A 20,063-nucleotide genomic window follows, 5' to 3' on the forward strand; every position below is an offset into this window, starting at 1 on the left:
ATTTCTATATTCACAAACTAGTTTTCCGTAATGCTGTAGTGTCGTCTGCCAGCGAAAATAAAGCTCACCTACCCCGGAAATGATTCTAATGTACCTCTAGATCTCATATCTACATGTCGCATCCGGACAAGACAAACGAAATGAAAGCGCGCCATCTAGTGGGTGTGAGTGGCAACTGCTCGTCAAACGTCGGCTCAGTTCGGGTGGCGTGCTTCGGCAGAGTCGAGATGTCACTTGAGTGGAATCGAGACACATTCGCTCACAGAACACTATTACTTCTAGCGAAGCATTCGCTGCCCGACTTAGGAAGAGTGAAGACGTCTCGGGACTGTTATCGTTTCGTGTTGCGCAAGCTCTTTGTGCGATTACCAACCATGCGCCCATAGATAATAGATAATCTATATATTAATACGTAAAGCAAAAATTTTGTATCCCTTTTTACGAATAATTGCGCTGACGGAGGAGTATGATATTTCCAACACTTATAGAGAATATAGAGGAGGAGTGCAGATTGTTATTTTTTTTTTTATTATGCATAAAAAATATAATAAATCAAAAAATAAAGCATTACACACACTACCATGTATTTGACACACACGCATGCACACTATTTGTTTATTGTAAAAAAATTCTGAGTCTGTGGTAAAATTGAGATTATATTAAATATTGTTTGTCATTATTAATATTTGTCCAAAGTGTAGTCTTGGCGAAATCTGTGATTCTAAAAGTATAACAGTCTTTGACAATAGAATCATAATTTCGACTACTGCGGGACCACTGGTACACATAAATTAGTTATAGATAAGGAACTCAACAAAAATGTTTACGGGCGTCGGCCACTAGATGGCTTCACCACTTCTCTTCTCTTCTCGCATAAACGTTGTAGAAGGCATAAGCGTGAATCACCATTTTAACGTTTTAAAGTTATCCGTTGTCCTATTTCGCCAATTTTGTGTAAGTAGGTACCTACTCGTATTGCTAAAACGATTAAACACATTTGTTTCTAAAGAATCTCTCAATAGTTTAGTTAAAAAAAAACAACAATGCGCCATGTTAATTAAAGAAAAATTAAAAACCTAAACGAATATCTTAATCAATGCAAAACAAGTTTGTGTTATTTTGTTCCAAGTAAAATTGATTTACCCTCCTATCCTTTATGAAAAAAAAGCAAGAAAGCGAAAGATACATTTGATTTTTCTTAGTTTTCGTCAAATTTGTTCCTTTCTTAGAAAAACCATTACGTTTAAATTAATACATAGGGATGTACACACATGTAAAAGTTTCAATTCCAACAAATAACACGAGTCTAACACAAATTTTCCCGAGACGAGAGTAGCTTTCAAAAAAAAAACGCCTACATTAGGATACGTACATAATTCATCCGTATTCCAACTTTAATTTACTCAAACGTAAAAAGACAAATTAAGTAGCGTAGGATATACACAGCCGAGATAACGGTTCACGTTAAATGAAAACATGGCTTTTCCAAATCTCAGCTCGTGAAATATCTTAGTAAAAATTATATTTATTATATTTATTTAAAGAAATCAAAAGATATTTATCCGAGCCAAATTAAATAGATATTATAGAAAAGCAAAATCCACAACAATTCAGCGCTTGTTTCTCTGTATGTTAACCGATTTTAAGATTTTTTAGCTGTTGACGAGCTTTATCACTGAAAACACTTCAAGAACAAAAGAGAACGTCTAATACAAAAATTGTATGTTTTGCGATGCGACAATGGTCGAATAGTAGTGATGTTTTATAACAAATTTTATTGCTGTTTCTTATGGCGCATATGCTAATAATAATTTAATAGCCGAATTCTTAAGTAACACCGATGTTGAAACGTATTGTCAGACCACATAAATGTTATAACAATACGATTAAAATAAACGTGAAATGTTTGAGGTAGTTTTTGCGAAGCACTGCTCTTGCTAGGGCTAGTGTTAGCAAATTCTCTCAGGTTGCGCCCGTGAGCTCACCTACTCGTCCGGGCATAGCTGGGATAGCCTCTTAGGCTACCGGCAAAAAGGCAGGAGAAAAAAATAATTGCAGTTAATACTGGTGGTAGGACCTCTTGTGAGTCCGCAAGGGTAGGGACCACCTCGCCGTCTATTTCTGCGGTGAGACAGTAATGCGTTTCGGTTTGAAGGGTGGGGCAGCCGTTGTAACTATACTGATACCTTAGAACTCATATCTCAAGGTGGGTGGCGGCATTTACGTTGTAGATGTCTATGGGCTCCAGTAACCACTTAACACCAGATGGGCTATGAGCTTGTCACCCACCTAAGCAATATATAAAAAAAAAACCAGTAAGTATAAATTCAGTAATTACGGAAATTTAAAAGCTCTTTTAAGTTTCAAAAGTAATGCAATTCTAATTTAAGCAATTGCGAACTTCATTTAAAATTTCTTTTTAGAAGCTCGACGTTTCGTGATCCAGTAACTTGTAAATTAAAGTCTCTTGAGCTTCAAGACTATAATTCAATTCGGTACATTTCACCTTCCGAGTTGTATTCCAGTTTTGTAACGAGATAGTAGGATCATGCTTTGAAAAGATACTCAAACAAGTTTCTCTGACAAAGCTGGCTTCATCTTCCTTGCGAAGTTATATCGAATTGACTTGATTAGAGGTAGCAAAATGATTTAAACTATTTGCGATTTTGTTTTTAAAAAGTTTTTTGTTTTTTAAAACTTTTGTTTTGAAATAAAATTTTAAGCCCGTATTATGAAAATTTTGGTTATAATTTTGGAATTAATGCGTAAATACTAAAATCATTCAGTGTTGACAGAATACGAGGACAATATTGGTTGACAAACATTTTCCTAAGAATGTGAATCCTACAAATCTTTGTATCGATTTTGATGGAATGCCAAGCAGTAGTCAATGTTCCGCATCAATTGAGATGAGAAATTCTGGTTTCCAATGCATTCGGCTGCGGTTTGATTTGGAAAACGCACAGGGAATACGCTGAATTGTGGGTTTTGAGAATGGGTAGAGAATTAGCTTGTATTGAAAATGTGTTATTGACAAAGATAGAATTTTGTAACTTACAAAATAGTACGTCTGATGAAACTAATTCAAGAATCTAATATTTTTTTATTCTTGGTGAATCCGGTCAATGTATTAGGCCAATGTAATAAAAATATTTTATTGTTATAGGTCTTATGAGCCTTAGACAATTTCTCAAGTTAGACGAACCTCATGAAGTTAGTGAAAATTCCATTAAAAGATTCGGTTACATAGAAAAATAGTAGTCAGCAGAACTTAAACTAGGAAAAGTGTGTTTTTTTTATTGCTTAGTGGTTACTGGAACCCATGGACATCCACATCGTAAATGCGCCACCCACCTTGAGATATAAGTTCTAAGGTCTCAAGTATAGTTACAAGGCTGCCCCACCCTTCAAACCGAAACGCATTACTGCTTCACGGTAGAAATAGGCGGAGTGGTGGTACCCATCCGCGCGGACTCACAAGAGGTCCTACCACCAGTACCACCAACAGTTTAAAAAAAAAACTGTATCAATTAAAAAGTTAATGTTACACAACAGATTAATAGCTTACCGTTCGTCTTCGAGTTCGTAAAACATGTCCTTGGATGAGTCGTGAATGTAGATTTTAACCATAGGGCTGTCCATATATTGCATAGTAAGTTGTTTTGGGAAACTTCTAACAAATAAAGCTTTAACTGTGTCGATTGATGTTATTTCATTTGGCAGGAGGGCACGCTTGGTTTCGTTTCTGTACTGCAGGAACACCAAACCTGAAACAAATGTCCGAATTAAACAAAGTGAGCATAGCATGACTACATAAAATTTACCCATTTGTTTAGTGGTAGCCAATAGCCCAACGTCACCTCAACACGAATGTCTGTCACTACGGGACATGACATCGAAGTTTCAATTGTGGCTGTTCTAACCACCAATCCGAAGCTCTTAAATCAATTATTCGCAATTATAATGGGAATGATGTTGAATGAACGGGAGCGTGACACATTTCGCGGGAAGCATATTTATCTACGCTTTATAAAATCCGCGAGATGTTTTTTTTTAAGATAAATCAATAAAGAAAACATTACACACTTTTTTTTTTTTATGATTGAAAGATTACTGGTGGCCCGAAGGCCTTTCCAGTTTCACCAGGATAGGTGGGCGAGCAAAGGCTCAGCCAGGAGGGGTGGGATTTGCTAACAACTGCCCGAGCGCCTCCGAAGGAGACCTAACAACTCAAGAGCAATGGCTTCGCGAATGAATCTACTACCGGATCGGAATCGCGACCCGCTGAGAAGATCCGGCGCGAAACTCAGCGGGTTGATGTATGGGTTAGGTTGCACGGCGAACTTTTTGTCGAGTTCGAGAAGTATAGTTATCGGGGTCCCTAAGCCTGTTCCTAGTATTAGAGCTGAATGCGTCTAATGCAAAAGTTATTGGATCAGATGGATCCGTAAGGACGTGATGCGAGATGTCACGGCTACTGAACCACTTCATCGGCAGGCTATTTGAAGAACACCTAGATGAACTCGGGACTTGTATCTCTGGGATATTTCCAGGGTTAGAATCGGCGTGGATTGGTGACTACGGTCATCTATCACTTGCTTTTTTATCATCTTTTCTTCTTATTCCTTTGTACCGTCGAGGGGAACCGCCACAAACTGGCCTATCGAGCAGAAGCGAAACACTCAGGGAGCCAAGATTCGAGTGATACCTCCGTTAGGGCTTTCGACTCGCAGTCGAAGGGCCTATGTGGAGAGAGAAGAGCGGTTTCTAAATCACCTCGCCGCCTACCTCTGCAAGATTGTGTACGCAGAAGTTCAGCCTCACCCTCCGTTATGGTCACTTCAAAGTATTGTGGCTATAGTGCTAAATGCAAATATGTACCGATTTGTGCGGCAAAGACACTAAGCCACCGCTCCCATGCGAGGCAGATCGCAAGCGTGTGCTCCCTGTCGTCTCAGTTCCAATCTGATGTGGGCATTTCTTGAAGCGATCATGCTAAAACAGCGGTCGGGTAATCGGGGTAAATTACCCCAAATGGGGTAAAATGAAATTTTGGGGGGTAAAAATGAAGCTTCTGTGAATAAAAAGTATATATTGAAGTGAAACTTCTTTAGAATCGTTAAATTTTTACTTATTGTTTTTTTCTCAAAATTATCATGGGGGCTATAATATGAAAGATGCTTAAAAGAAGCGATTTCGTTTTTTTTTGTTCTTCGCCATGGGGTAATATTAACTTACACAAAAATATTTGAACAATAATAATTAAAAAAATATAAATTAAAAAAGTTCTCCGACCGCTGTGCTAGAACAACCATTAGCACCAGCCAGATTGTAGGCAGTATATATTATCAAATTCTAAGATCGTAAAACCAAATTGAGGTTTATAAATTTTATGAAATCTGAAAATTCTTTGATGTTTGGATTTAAAAAAAATGGAACTCGACATAATGATTTAATAAATAAAAAATTAAAAGCACTTTCAACATTAACAACTAAACTACATAAATTATCTATACTAATATTATAAAGAGGAAAGATTTGTTTGTTTGTTTGTTTCGAATAGGCTCCGAAACTACTGGACCGATTTGAAAAATTCTTTTTCCATTAGAAGCCGACATTGTCCCTGATGAACATAGGCTACTTTTTTAATTTTTTTTTTTTTTGGTTTCATGTGTGTTTTAATGTTTCCGAAGCGAAGCGAGGGCGGGTCGCTAGTGTCTAATAAAATAATAATAATATCTTATCCACGTAATGTCTAATTCGTGTTAATATATAATATAATAAGCAAAATTTTGTACTGTCTAACACTGAAATCATGTTTTACAAGTACAGGTTATACGAGTACCTACATACAAGGCACACATGTGTTTGTAGGAAAATTAATAAATAGGACGTAATTATTTCATCTTCCAACCTCTAGGGACACAAACGATCTGTCAGCAATATTATGTATAACCCTTACTGGTGGTAGAATCTCTTTTGAGTGCGCACGGATAGATACCACCACCCTAGCCTTTTTCTGCCGTGAAGCAGTAATGGGTTTCGTTTTGAAGGGTTGGGAAGCCGTTGAAACTATACTGAGACCTTAGAACTCATATCTCAAACTAAGTGGGGGCATTTACGTTGTATATGTCTATGGTCTATGGGTCAATAAAGACAGAATACAAATAATCTTTACTGGTGGTAGGACCTCTTGTGAGTCCGCACGTGTAGCTAACACCACCCTGCTCATTTCTGCCGTGAAGCAGTAATGGGTTTCGTTTTGAAGGGTTGGGAAGCCGTTGAAACTATACTGAGACCTTAGAACTCATATCTCAAACTAAGTGGCGGCATTTACGTAGTAGATGTCTATGGTCTATGGTCAATAAAGACAGAATACAAAAATCCTAATCTAATCATCATAATGTCCAATTACCATTTAATTATTTTTTTCTACAAAGCCGTTTTTGCAGTAGGAAGCCTTGAAAAAGAAATTCATTCAAATTAAATAATACATTTAAAATAGGGATGGCTTGAAAATTGTTGCTTCATTTCGGTTTCGCAATTATGCAATGCAATTATTTTCAATACGATTTCTACATCTCTGATAAATTACTCTAACAGTGATTAGATTTACCTCTGCAGTTTTAATTAGAGAGCGTTTTTTGCTTGAACGCCAGCACGGCTTTCAATTATCGCACGCAAATAAAATAAGTGTTCGATGCCAGTCCAGATTTCTGTGTTTCTTTTAATCGGCATTTCAATATTCATTAAACAGTCCGAATATTATTGTTAGGAAGTTTTCTAATAAAATCTATTAACTCTTCTTATAATTTCCTTTCTTCGTTTTATAATTAGCTAGCTTTTATTGAACAAGTTCTTGATTCGAACGTAGCATTATTATGTTTACTAGAGGTCCCGCAGTAGTCGAAATTCGACTATAATTAATTGGAATTATAAGTTTGTACACTATTATGATTGTATTTTATATTTCTATAATCACAAATTTCGCCAAGACTACACTATAAAAAAATATTAAAAAAAAGTGTGTGTGTCCGCTCCGACGCACGACTGGAGTTTACTGGATATAAAAAATTAAACGAAACAATACGAGAAATAGTTCTATATTACGACAACACGATACACAACAGATTATTAACAAATTAACGAGACACAAAACAAACGACTAACAAATATATGAAAATACAATAATGAGAGAAACGCGCGATCAGTACGAGGCTTTGTGGCGGACTGCCGGCGCAGCAGCCCGGCGTCACCTGCGATAACGCGGCCGCGCGTTGGCTCCTGATTGGCGCGCGCACGCATCACGCAATCAGGAGCCAATCAGGCGCATAAAGCATTTCGTGTGACATGCTAGGCGCATAACGCATTTCGTGTGACATGCTAGTACGATTTTGGTCCCCATAATTTTCATACCCCGGGCCTATATATGTAAATCGATTCTAAAGGAGTAAACTCCAATAAAGACAAACAATATTTAATCTATTCTCAATTTGACCACAGACGTCAAGAGCAAAAGTTTGACAATAAATAGTATGCATGCGTGTGTGCGTCAAATACATGGTATGTAGTGTGTGTGATGTTTTCTTTATTGATTTAATGTATGTTTTATGCATTATTTAAAAAATATATTAGCATTGTGCACTTCTTCTCTATATTCTCTATAAGTCTAGAAAATTTTATACTCCTCCGTCCGCGCAATTTTCGTAAAAAGGGATACAAAGTTTCTGCTTCACGTATTAATACCTAGTCAGGTCATAAATTCTGTCACATGTTTAATGTAAAATAATTGAAACAAGTTTATTCATTATGTAACCATTCATATACCAAAATGAACTTAACAAAACATAGATTTTTATGACACTAAAGTTTATTCAAAACGACCTCGGTGATTTTGAATACAGGCCTTCAATCTGCGCGGCCAGTCGTCTATCGCAGCACGAACGAGGTCCATGTCAATATCGGCGGCTGCCTTAATCAAGGATGTCTTGAGTGACTCCAAATTGGGATGGGGCTTTGAGCACGCCTTTTCCTCCAAGTGTTGCCATATCTTGTAATCTAACGGATTCAAATCTGGACTGGAGGAGGGCCTGTCTTCGTGCCGGATGAAGTCGATTTCACGCGCCGCCAGCCAGTCTTGTGTGCTCTTCGCTCTATGAGCTGGCGCCGAATCTTGTTGGAATACCTAGTGGCTGTTATTGAACATGGTATGAAAAACAGGTTCCACAAGGTTCGTCAGGACTGTATTTTGATACACAACTGCATTCGTTTTTACACCTTTCTCACAAAAATGTACCTCTGTTAAGCCCCAATAAGAAACTCCCAACCATACCATGAGAGAGGATGGAAAATGACTTCGTTGGACACGCGGAATACGGTTGCTCGCTTCTTCACTACTGTGTGCGTACACCTCATCATTTTGTTTGTTGTAGCTCTCTTCTACGGTAAAAAATTTTTCATCCGAAAAAAGAATTTCCCGATATTTTTTTCCCGCGTACCGCTTCAACAAAGCGCGGCATCTCTTCAGTCTCAGGTCCATTAGACGAGCATTCAAACGATGTCCTGTTTTTCTTCGATATGCCCGAAGCCCTAAGTCTTCATTTAACACCCTTTCACCGTGGTTCTGCTTAACCCCATCTGAAGGGCCAACAGTTTCTGCTTACGTTTGGGATTTCTTTGAATTCGTGCCTTCACAGCTTTTATCACTGCTGGAGTCCTAATAGACCGAGGGCGACCACTTCTTGACCTTGTCATCTACACTAGAGTCTTCATTGTATTGTTTGATGGTACGATAAACGAATCTTTTGGTTATATTCAAATTTTTCAGTATGTTAAAAATTTGAATTGGCGCTTAACCGCAACGATGCAACGCAATAACTGCAACACGGTCTTCTTTAAGCGTCCACTACATATTTAAAAATGAGTAAAATTCTAAAAGTATACCTTTTTTATTTTCATGAACAATTCGAAATTCGAATTCAATAAACTTTTTTGTGGCCAGCATTCTAAAAGAAAAGTTTTTACTGTGTGACAATACTTATGACCTGACTAGTTATATAGATTGTTGTGTTACTAAATAAACAGAAGTCACTAATATTAGCTGTACTATTTCTTACCAAACAGCGACAAATGTATAAATCAGTGCGTGTCATCGACAAAAAATGTGGCGAGGCAGCTATCATCACTACGAATGCGAACGAAGATCTCACTCACACCGCAATCGTTGATTTTCATGATACCTTAATTTCCATAATGTAATTGCCTAATAATAATATGCGGTCAATTTCTATTCGATTTACGCACTGAATTCATTTTGAAGCTTCATCTATGCTCGGTTTTGTTTGGAGTTGCGAGTACAGGTACAATGCTAACATTAATTCGCTAATGTTTGATTATTTTAAATCATATACGAGTATTATATAGAATTGACATGAGCCATTACTCAAAAAAATTGTGCGGGAAATTTTGTACTATTTTTATCTTACTACAATGAAAGCTTCTTTAGCTCCGTTGTGATTTGAAACTGTAATTGAAAAGGCGATAAACATACGCATCTAAATGATTTATCCTGCTAGAAGATGAGGTTTATCTAAAGGATTTAGGGATTGTACATATGTTGGGTTAGGGATGTTTATGTTCTAAGGTCTCAGTTGTACAACGGCAGCCCCACCCTTTAAACCGAAACGCATTACTGCTTCACGGCAGAAATAGGCATGGCGGTGGTGCCCACCCGTGTGGACTCACAAGACGTCCTACCACCAGTAATTACGCAAATTATAATTTTGCGGGTTTGATTTTTATTACAAAATGTTATTATTCCTTCACCGTGGAAATCAGTTGTGAAGATTTGTTAAGTACGTATTTCATTAGAAAAATAGGTACCCGCCTGCGAGATTCGAACACCGTTGCATCGCTTGATACGAATGCACCGGACGTCTTATCTGTTAGGCCACGACGACTTCGACTGGTTAGAAATTTGTTGAAAATCTACTGCTGCGTATTATAGTTTTATTATGTTTTTGTCACTTTGTCTTATGTGTCTCATGTTTTTATCTTAAAGTTGCTCAAATTGCTGATTCTGCTGTTTTTACTATCGAGCTGGGACGCATGGAATTTTTGCGTTACAAATAAACAGCCACGACGACTACAAAACAGGTAATATAAGCTTGAAATATGTAACGTGTAAGAAGCTTGAAACTTTCAGAACCTGTTCGTTTAACGCAAATTTTTAAATTGAATATCACCAATTCGTTGCCAAGTGCAGTCCTGATGAAATGAAAAAAAAAAAAAAAAAAAAAGGTTTTTGATGAAGAAACTTAGTAAGCTTTTGCGCCGAGCGTAGCTTGAAACATACATATTGAATACATAATTACTTCTGAAGAGCTTTTCACAGTATTCAAAGGAATTAACATAAAATTAAAAGTACAAAACGATTTTCAATTTAATTTTGAGTTCTTTTCTTTAGTGCAGGAACTACATATATAAGTTCGTATTATGCAGTCAACTTATTTAGAAAAAGTTTAGCGGAAGGGAGGATTTTCAGTTATTAAATAAGTATCTTATTTCTTCTACTTTCATTACTACTGCTTTAATTTGGATTCAGGATCCCGCACTATGACTTCAGTTTGGTGTCTGCTCTCGAAATTGGAAGCAGAATGTCGAAGATAAGTCTAGAAAACTTGATCTAGACTTCTACATTGGTCTATTATTGGCGTACATTATCGCCCGATTTACGTAAATTTTCACATCAATGTGCTTCGTTTTTTACCATATTTTGGATCTCATGTATTGTCATGATCAATTGTATAGCTTATAGTATCTTTGAATTTAAAAAGGTTTTTTTAAATTTATTTCTTAGATGGATGGACGAGCTCACAGCCCACCTGATGTTAAGTGGTTACTGGAGCCCATAGACATCTACAACGTAAATGCGCCACCCACTTCGAGATATAAGTTCTAAGGTCTCAGTATGGTTACAATGGCTACCCCACCCTTCGAACCGAAACGCATTACTGCTTCACGGCGGAAATAGGCGGGGTGGTGGTACCTACCCGTGCGGACTCCCAAGAGGTCCTACCACCAGTGATGAAAAGTGAGTTCTTACCGAGCGGTCTCTCCAGCGTCTTGCTCGGCGTCCTGACTACAGGTAAAGAGGACCTCTGCTTTCCTCCTCTCCTGAAGCCAGTGGACGCCGTCTCGACCTCCGACATGATTCCAGGGTCTTCGTCGTATAGAAGACTGTTGGTGGGTGGCGGATAGCTCCGTGGCAGGGGAGGCTGGTGACAAAAAAAAATGAATAAAATACAAGTGCCTCTGAGCTTAGGTCACCGCTTCAATTCAAACCTTGGCTCTGGACCAGTGGTGTTGTTAATTGTTATTGTTGTAACATTAAACAGTTTTAAAAAAATAAAAAATACGGTAATTGTTTATTAATTTAAAATACGCAGCTAGATTAGTATTAGTTTTAAGAAGAAAATGAAATGTTAGTAATTTATTATAATAAAAAAGTATTTTTAATTTATTAAAATTACTTAGAAGTCAAGCTGGCTTAGATAAAAGATAACAAAAAATGCACAAGCATGCAGATTGTATAGTTTTATACATTTGGCATAAAGGGCCTAGTTTCTAATGCTTGTACTTATTTTGTATTCAGCATTTAGTTTTAGCTTTAATTCACAAAGTTTGTCAATTTTATTCGTACCATTTCATGTAAAATTCACAATCCAGTTATTTCGATATTTATTATAGTTATCTAGATGTATGGATCAGTTGGCTTACCAATACAGGATTGGAGCTAGACTGAAGTAAAATATAAAAATAATAAAATAGTTGGAGTGTGGCTGAAAATGTATATGAAAGATATTATCGAAATCTTATTTTCAGTGACTCTTCTCGGTTTAAATAGTATAAGAGCTCTAATTGAATATACTAGATTACAGTAGTGTCCTTCATTATAAATCAAAGCGAATCATAATAAGGAGATGCTATAATATATGAAAGTATAATGACATTATCGTTTAAATCGACCTCTTTTAGACAACTGTTAGATAATCAAGAATAATGAGAATACAAAAAGTTAATAGCTGTGTGCTTACAGTTTATAAATGAACAAATAAACTGAGGAACGATACACACGTAGTAATCTAAAATTTAGGATTCAAATATTATAAAGAGTTCAAGGCAGAGTTCATCAGAGTTCATTTTATTATGAGATTTGAGGCCAATCCTCGACAGTAAAAAACTATAACCGCTTAGCACAAGTTACTTTATATACGACTTGAAAGCATCAGGAAGGATAATATCTAACTATAGAGAACCAGATTGTATTTGACTGACCGGGTATTATGATAATAAATGGATGAAACTTACTTATTTTGAAAATTTGAACTTAAGTCTTATAATATTGGCAGACATGTTAAGGTTTGAAAATAATGACAATCATAGTAGCAGTTCCTTATCATATTACCTGCAATCGTTTTTGTTAGTGTTGAAATTGAAACATGGAATACAGATCCTACAGCTGCTATTCAAATGGAAACCCTAAAAATGAGTTGTTAAGGAAAAATATAATAAACTAGCGGCCCGCTCCGGCTCCGCTCGGGTCTTTAACAAAAATTTCAACGATATTTGACGTTGTTTTATTTTTTTAAATATTTATTTATTTGGACAGTACAGTGTACAGCGTGCTGCATGACGCCGTGGACAGGGGAAAGTGGAAAAAGATCCTAAGATTGAAGCTTATATGTGATGGTGGTCACGACCCTCAGACATGAGGAGCACGACTCGAGGAGGAGGATTGAGGCATAACTAGTTTAATAGTTAGACATATGCTGTCACGACACTTTTTGTAAATAATAATGTGTTCTACAAAGTCTTAGTACATCTATTCAATCATGAATAGTTTTCGCAGGGCACGCGATGTAAAGAATATTTTAGGTATTTTATTTACACCTTTACATACATACACATGGGTTACATTATTGGAGTTTTAGTAAGTATCCCTAGTTTTTTTCAAAAAAGATTATAGACTCAGGAATAGTGCAGCTTCCAAACGTTGGAAGAATTTTTCAAATCGGTTCAGTAGTTTCGGAGCCTATTTAATACAAACAAATAAACAAATCTTTCCTCTTTATAGTATTATATAAGTATAGAAGTATAGATAAGCCATGGAAATGAATTTCGAACGAAAAGTTCATAATGAGAATATTTTGGTTTCATCTAATAAAGATATCAATTGAATTGTCCTGGAAAAATTTCGATTTCGATTAAAATAACCGGCTAAAATAACCGGATAAAAATGCCGGCTGACATCCGAGTTTGCAAGTCTGTTTCTGTTTTTAAATACAAGGTCAAACAATTTTATCTCTCATCAACCGAATGATCATGGTTCTATACTCTTCGTATATACGAGTGTTACTGTGTTACTTATAATATTTGCTATGTGTATGTGCTATAATTCTCATGTTGTATTTGTTATTTTAGTTATGTGTTATTTGTTTTACACACAGTCATCACTTTTTATTATTATTCTCATTATCCTCTCGCAGGTCTGCTGGAAGAGATTTCTCAAAGAAATAAGCAGTGCCTTTGTACATAATTTTCCTATTATTCTGTACTGTGTCTTGTTTTCTGTGTGTACATAAATAAATAAATATTAGGTATTCGGCCACAAATCGTTCGTTGAAAGAGTATCGTCGTTCAAAAAGTAACGGTAATCAATGTAGGTATATATGACAGCTTCGTTTTAGTTAAAAATAATTCAACTTCTACTGCGACCATTATGAAAGTATAACACTTATATTTTTCCTGTTTTTATTTTTAAACATACATTTAAAATGTTAATTAAATATTAATTCAATCTTGAATTTAACCATGCCATTCATTAGTCAGCCTTTGCATACTGGTGGAAATTATTTCATTTACCATAACTCTTCCCAAATTCCACCAAAACTTTCAGTTTTATTTCTACATCAACAGCCCACAGTCGTCCACTGCTGGACGTAAGCCCAGGGCCGGACTTAAACTTAATGCCGCTCCTGGGCACCGGAAAAAATCCGCCCCAATACCGGAATTTTAACTAAACTTATAGTTCATATATTTTATTTTTCAAAATTAAAATAACTAATTTTTGCGAAAACTTTATCATATGTCATATATTCCAAAAACATAAATAAATATTTGTTTTTTTTTCTAACAATTGTGTGACAAACAAAAGTGCCAAAATTATATTTCACAAATAATGGATGGATTGAATTTCTTGAGTCATCAATTAAAAAGAAAATTAATAATTATTGGAATTAATTAATTATATTTAGCAATGTTGGTATAACTAAAAAATTTTTTTACTTTCAAAATTGTGCCGCCCTAAAAAAATTGCCGCCCCGATTGCCCCTAGTGTAAATCCACCACTGCATAGGCTTGTCCCAATCCACACCACTGGGCCCGGTCTTGGGCTCTCCTCATCCACTTCTTGCCGGCCACCGTTCGGAGGTCATCGCACCACCTAGCCAGGTGGCGTTTCACGTTATATCTTCCGCTGCGCGATCTCCACTCCAGTTTTATTTATAAACATAATAATGTACGTTTTATATCAGCTCTGAATTGAGACGATAGTTTCCGGATTTTCTCCGGCTTTCCCAAGTCATAGACGTACATAATTTAAATTTATTTCTGATTTAATCCCGTATTTTTTATTTTTGTTATATTACTTCAGACGCTTTGAATACTTTCCAGTTTTCTTAGTCACGGTGACTTAGGTGTTATTCGTCGTCTTTTGAACTTTATGCCAACAAGCTTCTCTATTTTTCTACAATAGCTATATATAAATTATGAATAGTCTTTTAAAGACATTTCACACCAAACGGACTAATAATAACAAAAAAAGGCAAGATTAAACTAAATGAAGTTTTAATTAAACTTTGCGAAATTGAAAATATCAAAACAAATCTAAATGTTACTATAGCAATTATGATAAAATGTAAATGGCGATATATTTGATAGCGGTTCAATAAACATAACAATTTGCTAACAAACATGGACCCTCAGAAAAGTTTAGGAACTGATATTCCTAAACTTTGTTTACGTTTATACTAACTATGTTTATTTTGAACTAAATAATATACTAATAATTCCAGTATATTTTATAACGCAAACACGAATAAATTACGAATAATATAATCAATACCAACTATGTAGTTTCAAGCTTGTAATTGTAGACATCAATCGGATACATTTGAAACTGCGTCGGAAGTTTTAAATATCACTAACAAATTTAAATTACGGGGCGCCCGGGTGGGGCCAGTCCCTGGCCGTGGGGGTAGCGAAGCTGCTGCAACGGCCGCAACGCACCATCGCGGTCAGGGTCATCCGTGGTTATCGCACCATCTCCTTCGAGGCGGCGTGTGTACTGGCTGGGACGCCGCCTTAGGTCCTGGAGACGGAGGCGCTCGCCGCTGACTATCAGTTGCGGGCTGACCTTCGTACCCGGGGCGTCGCTCGTCCCAGCCCCAGTGTGGTCAGAGCGCAGAGGGCCCAATCTCGGCGGTCCGTGCTGGACTCATGGTCCAGACGGCTGGCCGATACTTCGGCTGGTTGTAGAACCGTCGAGGCGATTCGCCCGGTTCTTGTGAATTGGGTGAATCGTGACAGAGGACGCCTCACTTTCCGGCTCACGCAGTTACTCACTGAACATGGTTGCTTCGGTGAGTTCCTGCACTGGATCGGAGCCGAGCCGACGGCAGAGTGCCACCATTGTGGTTGCGACTTGGAAACGGCGGAGCCCACGCTCGTCACCTGCCCCGCATTGGAGGGGTGGCGCCGTGTCCTCGTCGCAAAAATAGGAAACAACTTGTCGTTGCCGAGTGTTGTGGCATCGATGCTCGGTGACGACGAGTCGTGGAAGGCGATGCTTGACTTCTGCGAGTGCACCATCTCGCAGAAGGAGGCGGCGGGGCGCGTGAGAGACGCACAGGCCCGCCGCCGTCGAGCGGGGGCCAGGGAGGCGGATCTCGCCCAAGCCCTGGCCCTCTAAGTGTTTCGGGTCTCCCTCACATATCGGCCTGGGGACCGGCGAAGGGGGCATAAGAAGACGACGTGCAAGCTGCTCTGCACGCGTTTTATGCAAGAGCATCCGGGTGATGGAAGGCCGGCTATCCTCAACCCACGCTGGTTCTGACCCAGCGGGGTATTCCGTAGGATAGACCATTCTAACCGGCGCCATCTAGGCGGGCTTCGGATAGCCTGCTGACCAAGAGGGCTGGTGGTCGTGGCGCCAACGACCGCCTGTCCGGCGTCCCGAGGGGGAAGGTGATGGGAGAGATGTGCTCCGCACTAAGAGCTTCACTTTCCCCCCTTTGCCTTTTCATGAGTTCTGTCTCATGCGAGGCTTGGATGCTGGTTGTTAAGCGAGAGGAGGTTTTAGTCGGTTCAACTCGGTTCATGTCGGAGGGCGGAAGTCCGGTGAATTCCTCCTGACAAAAAAAAACAAATTTAAATAATACTATCATAATAAAATAGGAGAATCCCATGCCTATATGATACGAAAAGAAAAGCTATACACGTAAGACGAGCGAGGTCAGATTAGAATTTATGTTCAAGTACATTTGAATTCACTTTGCGCGCTCTTCGATCGGTTTGAATGCAGCGAGAGAAAACGCATTGATATCCGTTTAAAAGACTACGTGATTAGATTGAAAAACGTTTAGTATATATTAAATAAATTACATATAGTAAATAAAGCGATTCAAACTGTCTACAAGTTGTATCAAATTAAGTTCATCCAAAGAAGTTAGATTTATAAATTCAAAACTTAGATTGTTCATAGATCCGGGTCGGGTGTCGCTTCGGGTGCTTTATAAAATACGGCACCAACTTTGCGGCAACTATTCACAAGAGCTCATTCAAGTTTGAGGATTATTCACAAGATTTGAATATTGGACTGAAAGCATCCTGCGGTCGACTGATATGGGACAGCGCTCTGAGTAGTACTAAACGGAATAATGTTTGGAATTCTAACTCTCGGGGAAACGCTTAGATTTTCGTATACTTGAGACTGACTTATTGAGAGTCGTATAATGTGAAATCATTTTATTGTGTGTTTAAACTTTATTGTACATATCGTATCGACACAATTATGAACACAAGAAAAGCAAAGTTTTTTTTTTTTATAATCCAGAAAATTGTATCGTTCATAACAATTCAGGTAATTACAGCATTAAGTTAGAAAAAAACATCTATATATTAATACTTGAAGCAAAAACTTTGTATCCCTTTTTACGAAAATTGCGTGGACGGAGGATTAAGAAATTTCTCATACTTATAGAGAATACAGCGAAGGAGTGCAGAATGATATATATATATTTTAAATTATGCATTAATAATACATTAAATCAATAAAAAAAACCTATACTACCATGTATTTGACACACACACATATATATATAATCTACTAGCTGACCCGGCAAACGTTGTGTTGCCTTAAATAAGATTTCTAGGGAAATTCTACTGTAGAAATAAAAACCTCATTTAACCACATAATACCTCATTATAAACAAAAAAATATATCCAAAAAATTTAAATTAAAAATAAATGTTTGGGGTGGACAACCCTTTTCACTTAGGGGTATGAAAAATAGATAGTAGCCGATTCTCAGACCTACTGAACATACTATTGATACACAAATAAAACCAACAAAACATGGCTGAAAAATGTATAGTATTGTATAGCTCTCAAATATATTAAGTGTATAATCTATGATGTATAGTGAGTAAGTAAGACAGGAGACCGGCTTCGTCCTCATCCCTACTACGTGATGTTTGCTGGATGAGAGGCGACACCTGGCGGGGATAACTGATCGATTGAATTTAAAAAAAAACATAATTAAAGGAACTTGAAATTATAAACTCTGAATAAGAATTTATCGTACTACAATTATAATATTTGATTGCCATCTTGCAACCTTATTGCGGATCTGTGCATAGAATAAAAAAAATAAAAATCGGGATGGAAAAATAGGGGTTGATCGTATAAGAGTGAAAATTGAGAGTAATATATTTTATTTTTATTTTAAGTCATGACAAAATAAAAAATAAAATCTTGCCAAAAAATTTAAAATTTATAATTAACAAATAAAAAATAGGGGTTGATCGTAGAGGAGTGAAAATTTCAGAGTAATATGATTTTTTTATTCTAAGTCATGACAAAATAAAAACAAAATTCTTGCATAAAAATTTAGTTTTTAATTAGCAAATAAAAAATAAGGGTTCATTGTAGAAGGGTGAAAATTGAGGATTGTATGTATTTTTGTATGTTGTATCATAAAAAAATAGAAATTAAAAATTTTGTCTAAAAAATAAAAAAATAAAATTTAGGGGTGGACTACCCCTAACATTTAGGGGGATGAAAAATAGATGTTGGCCGATTCTCATAGATACCGGATAAGCACAAAAAATTTCATCAAAATCGGTCAAGCCGTTTCGGAGGAGTATGGCAACGAAAACTGTGACACGAGAATTTTATATATTAGATGTTTATTGTCAAACTTTCGTTATGCTTAAAGTCTGTGGTCAAATTGAAAATAGGTTAATATTGTTAATCTTTAATATTATTTGTCTACAGTGTAGTCTTGGCGAGATCTGTGATATGTTTTTGATAGACATTCAAAAAATCTGTTAATCACACCCTCACATAGAGAAACGTTAGCGTTTTGTTAAGTTATCACAATATTTGCCTTTGAAGCACTGTTCGAGGTGTATCGTTATCATGTGGCACGTAGGCGTCAGTGTCAGCTTCATATGTTACGTAGCTCAGACGAATTCAATATCGAATGGATGAAATAAACGTACCAACTGTGCTTACTGACAGCTAAATAAAGAAATTGCACGAACTAAATGAGAACAACATTTGATATAATAGAAATTGAATCCGTATTGAGTTTCAATTCATTTGGAAACCTTACCTACCTAACTTTGATATATTCTCGGCTTGGTCTATTTGAGTATGCGAATATGTTAATTTATTACCACGCTAATATATGTTGTATATTGCTAAGTTAACGTAACGTTTAGTAGAAACAATAACGATTTGTCATTGTATCAAAACGATACATTTTCCTCGGGTAGTTCGAGAGTTTTATGAAGAATATTATTTGAGAAAAGTTTGCCAATTGCAGTTTTTGAGCCCTTACTAAAGATCTTTGCGAGCTAAAGCTGGAGAGAGGAGATATCAGGGAAAAGTGATTGTAACCGTTAAATTCCCCTATTGTCATAACAAAACTGTACACTATTGTCTCTTACAAATGCAGAGAGAGCTCCGCCTGGAGATGTTCCGATTGTTCTTATTTAGCTGGTGCCCGATTTGCTCTTTCTATCTGTTTTTCTCTACCAGAAACTATATCTTGATTTCATAATCTTTTAGTAAAATTTTATAGACTATAAAAGGTAAGCATCACATACATTGTTACTTAATCTTTTACATAATGTATGATTGTTTAGAAAAAACTTTTCTCATTACACCAGAAATGAATTTCATCGGAAAATCGATGTAAACTTTTCATGTTATGCTATGAAAAATATGAAAAAAAAATTTTAAGCGAACATATTTGATATTGGTCTCACTAAAACTAGCACGGAGCGCAGGATTACAAATGAAGCTTCTGTGATTAATGAGTACATTTTTTGTTTGAATGCGATAATTAGTAATATTAGAGAGGCCAAGAGCAGTATTACATAATTAGTGGCATTGAGAAATTATATTTGAAGGTTTCTTAAATAAGTTATTGTTAGTCGAAGGTTCGAAACGCTGTATAAATCTGTTAGTATGTATTATCATGCTTCGTCCAAACCTTCCTCATTCTCGGGTCAGAGACACGGCTTTGTCCGCTAGCCCGAGGCTTCATTACAGATGCGTATTCCGAAGGCTTAGCTGACCGTTGTCCGCTCCTGGGTAGCTGATTAAATAAAAATAAATTAAAATAAAAATAAAAATGAGTTTTTCCATTAATATATAGTATGTCGGAATTAAAACTGTGAAAAAAATTAACAAATTACTTTTAAAAATATCTGCCG

The 20,063-nt window shown here is 36.8% G+C and overlaps 1 protein-coding gene across 22 annotated transcripts in view; it reads right to left on the bottom strand.

The window, feature by feature from the left end:
- Positions 1–20,063, bottom strand: part of LOC114252733 (coiled-coil domain-containing protein AGAP005037) — a 316,019-nt gene that overhangs the window by 117,653 nt on the left and 178,303 nt on the right. For 20 of the 22 annotated variants that reach the window (XR_016323829.1, XR_016323828.1, XR_003625165.2 and 17 more), the window contains 3 exons: positions 19,841–19,945; positions 11,105–11,276; positions 3,569–3,767 (listed from right to left, as the gene is read on the bottom strand). Coding sequence is in view for 18 of the 22 variants with exons in the window: in XM_089731174.1 (XP_089587300.1) it covers positions 3,569–3,767; positions 11,105–11,276; positions 19,841–19,945 (476 nt within the window). In the remaining 4 variants the exon portion in view is untranslated. The remainder of the gene's footprint in view (positions 1–3,568; positions 3,768–11,104; positions 11,277–19,840; positions 19,946–20,063) is intronic. The other 2 variants (XM_089731217.1, XM_028187341.2) reach the window with 1 other exon arrangement.

This window comes from Bombyx mandarina, chromosome 01, assembly GCF_030267445.1.
Source record: "Bombyx mandarina strain Sakado chromosome 01, ASM3026744v2".
In the NCBI taxonomy this organism is placed as follows: Eukaryota; Metazoa; Arthropoda; class Insecta; order Lepidoptera; family Bombycidae; genus Bombyx; species Bombyx mandarina.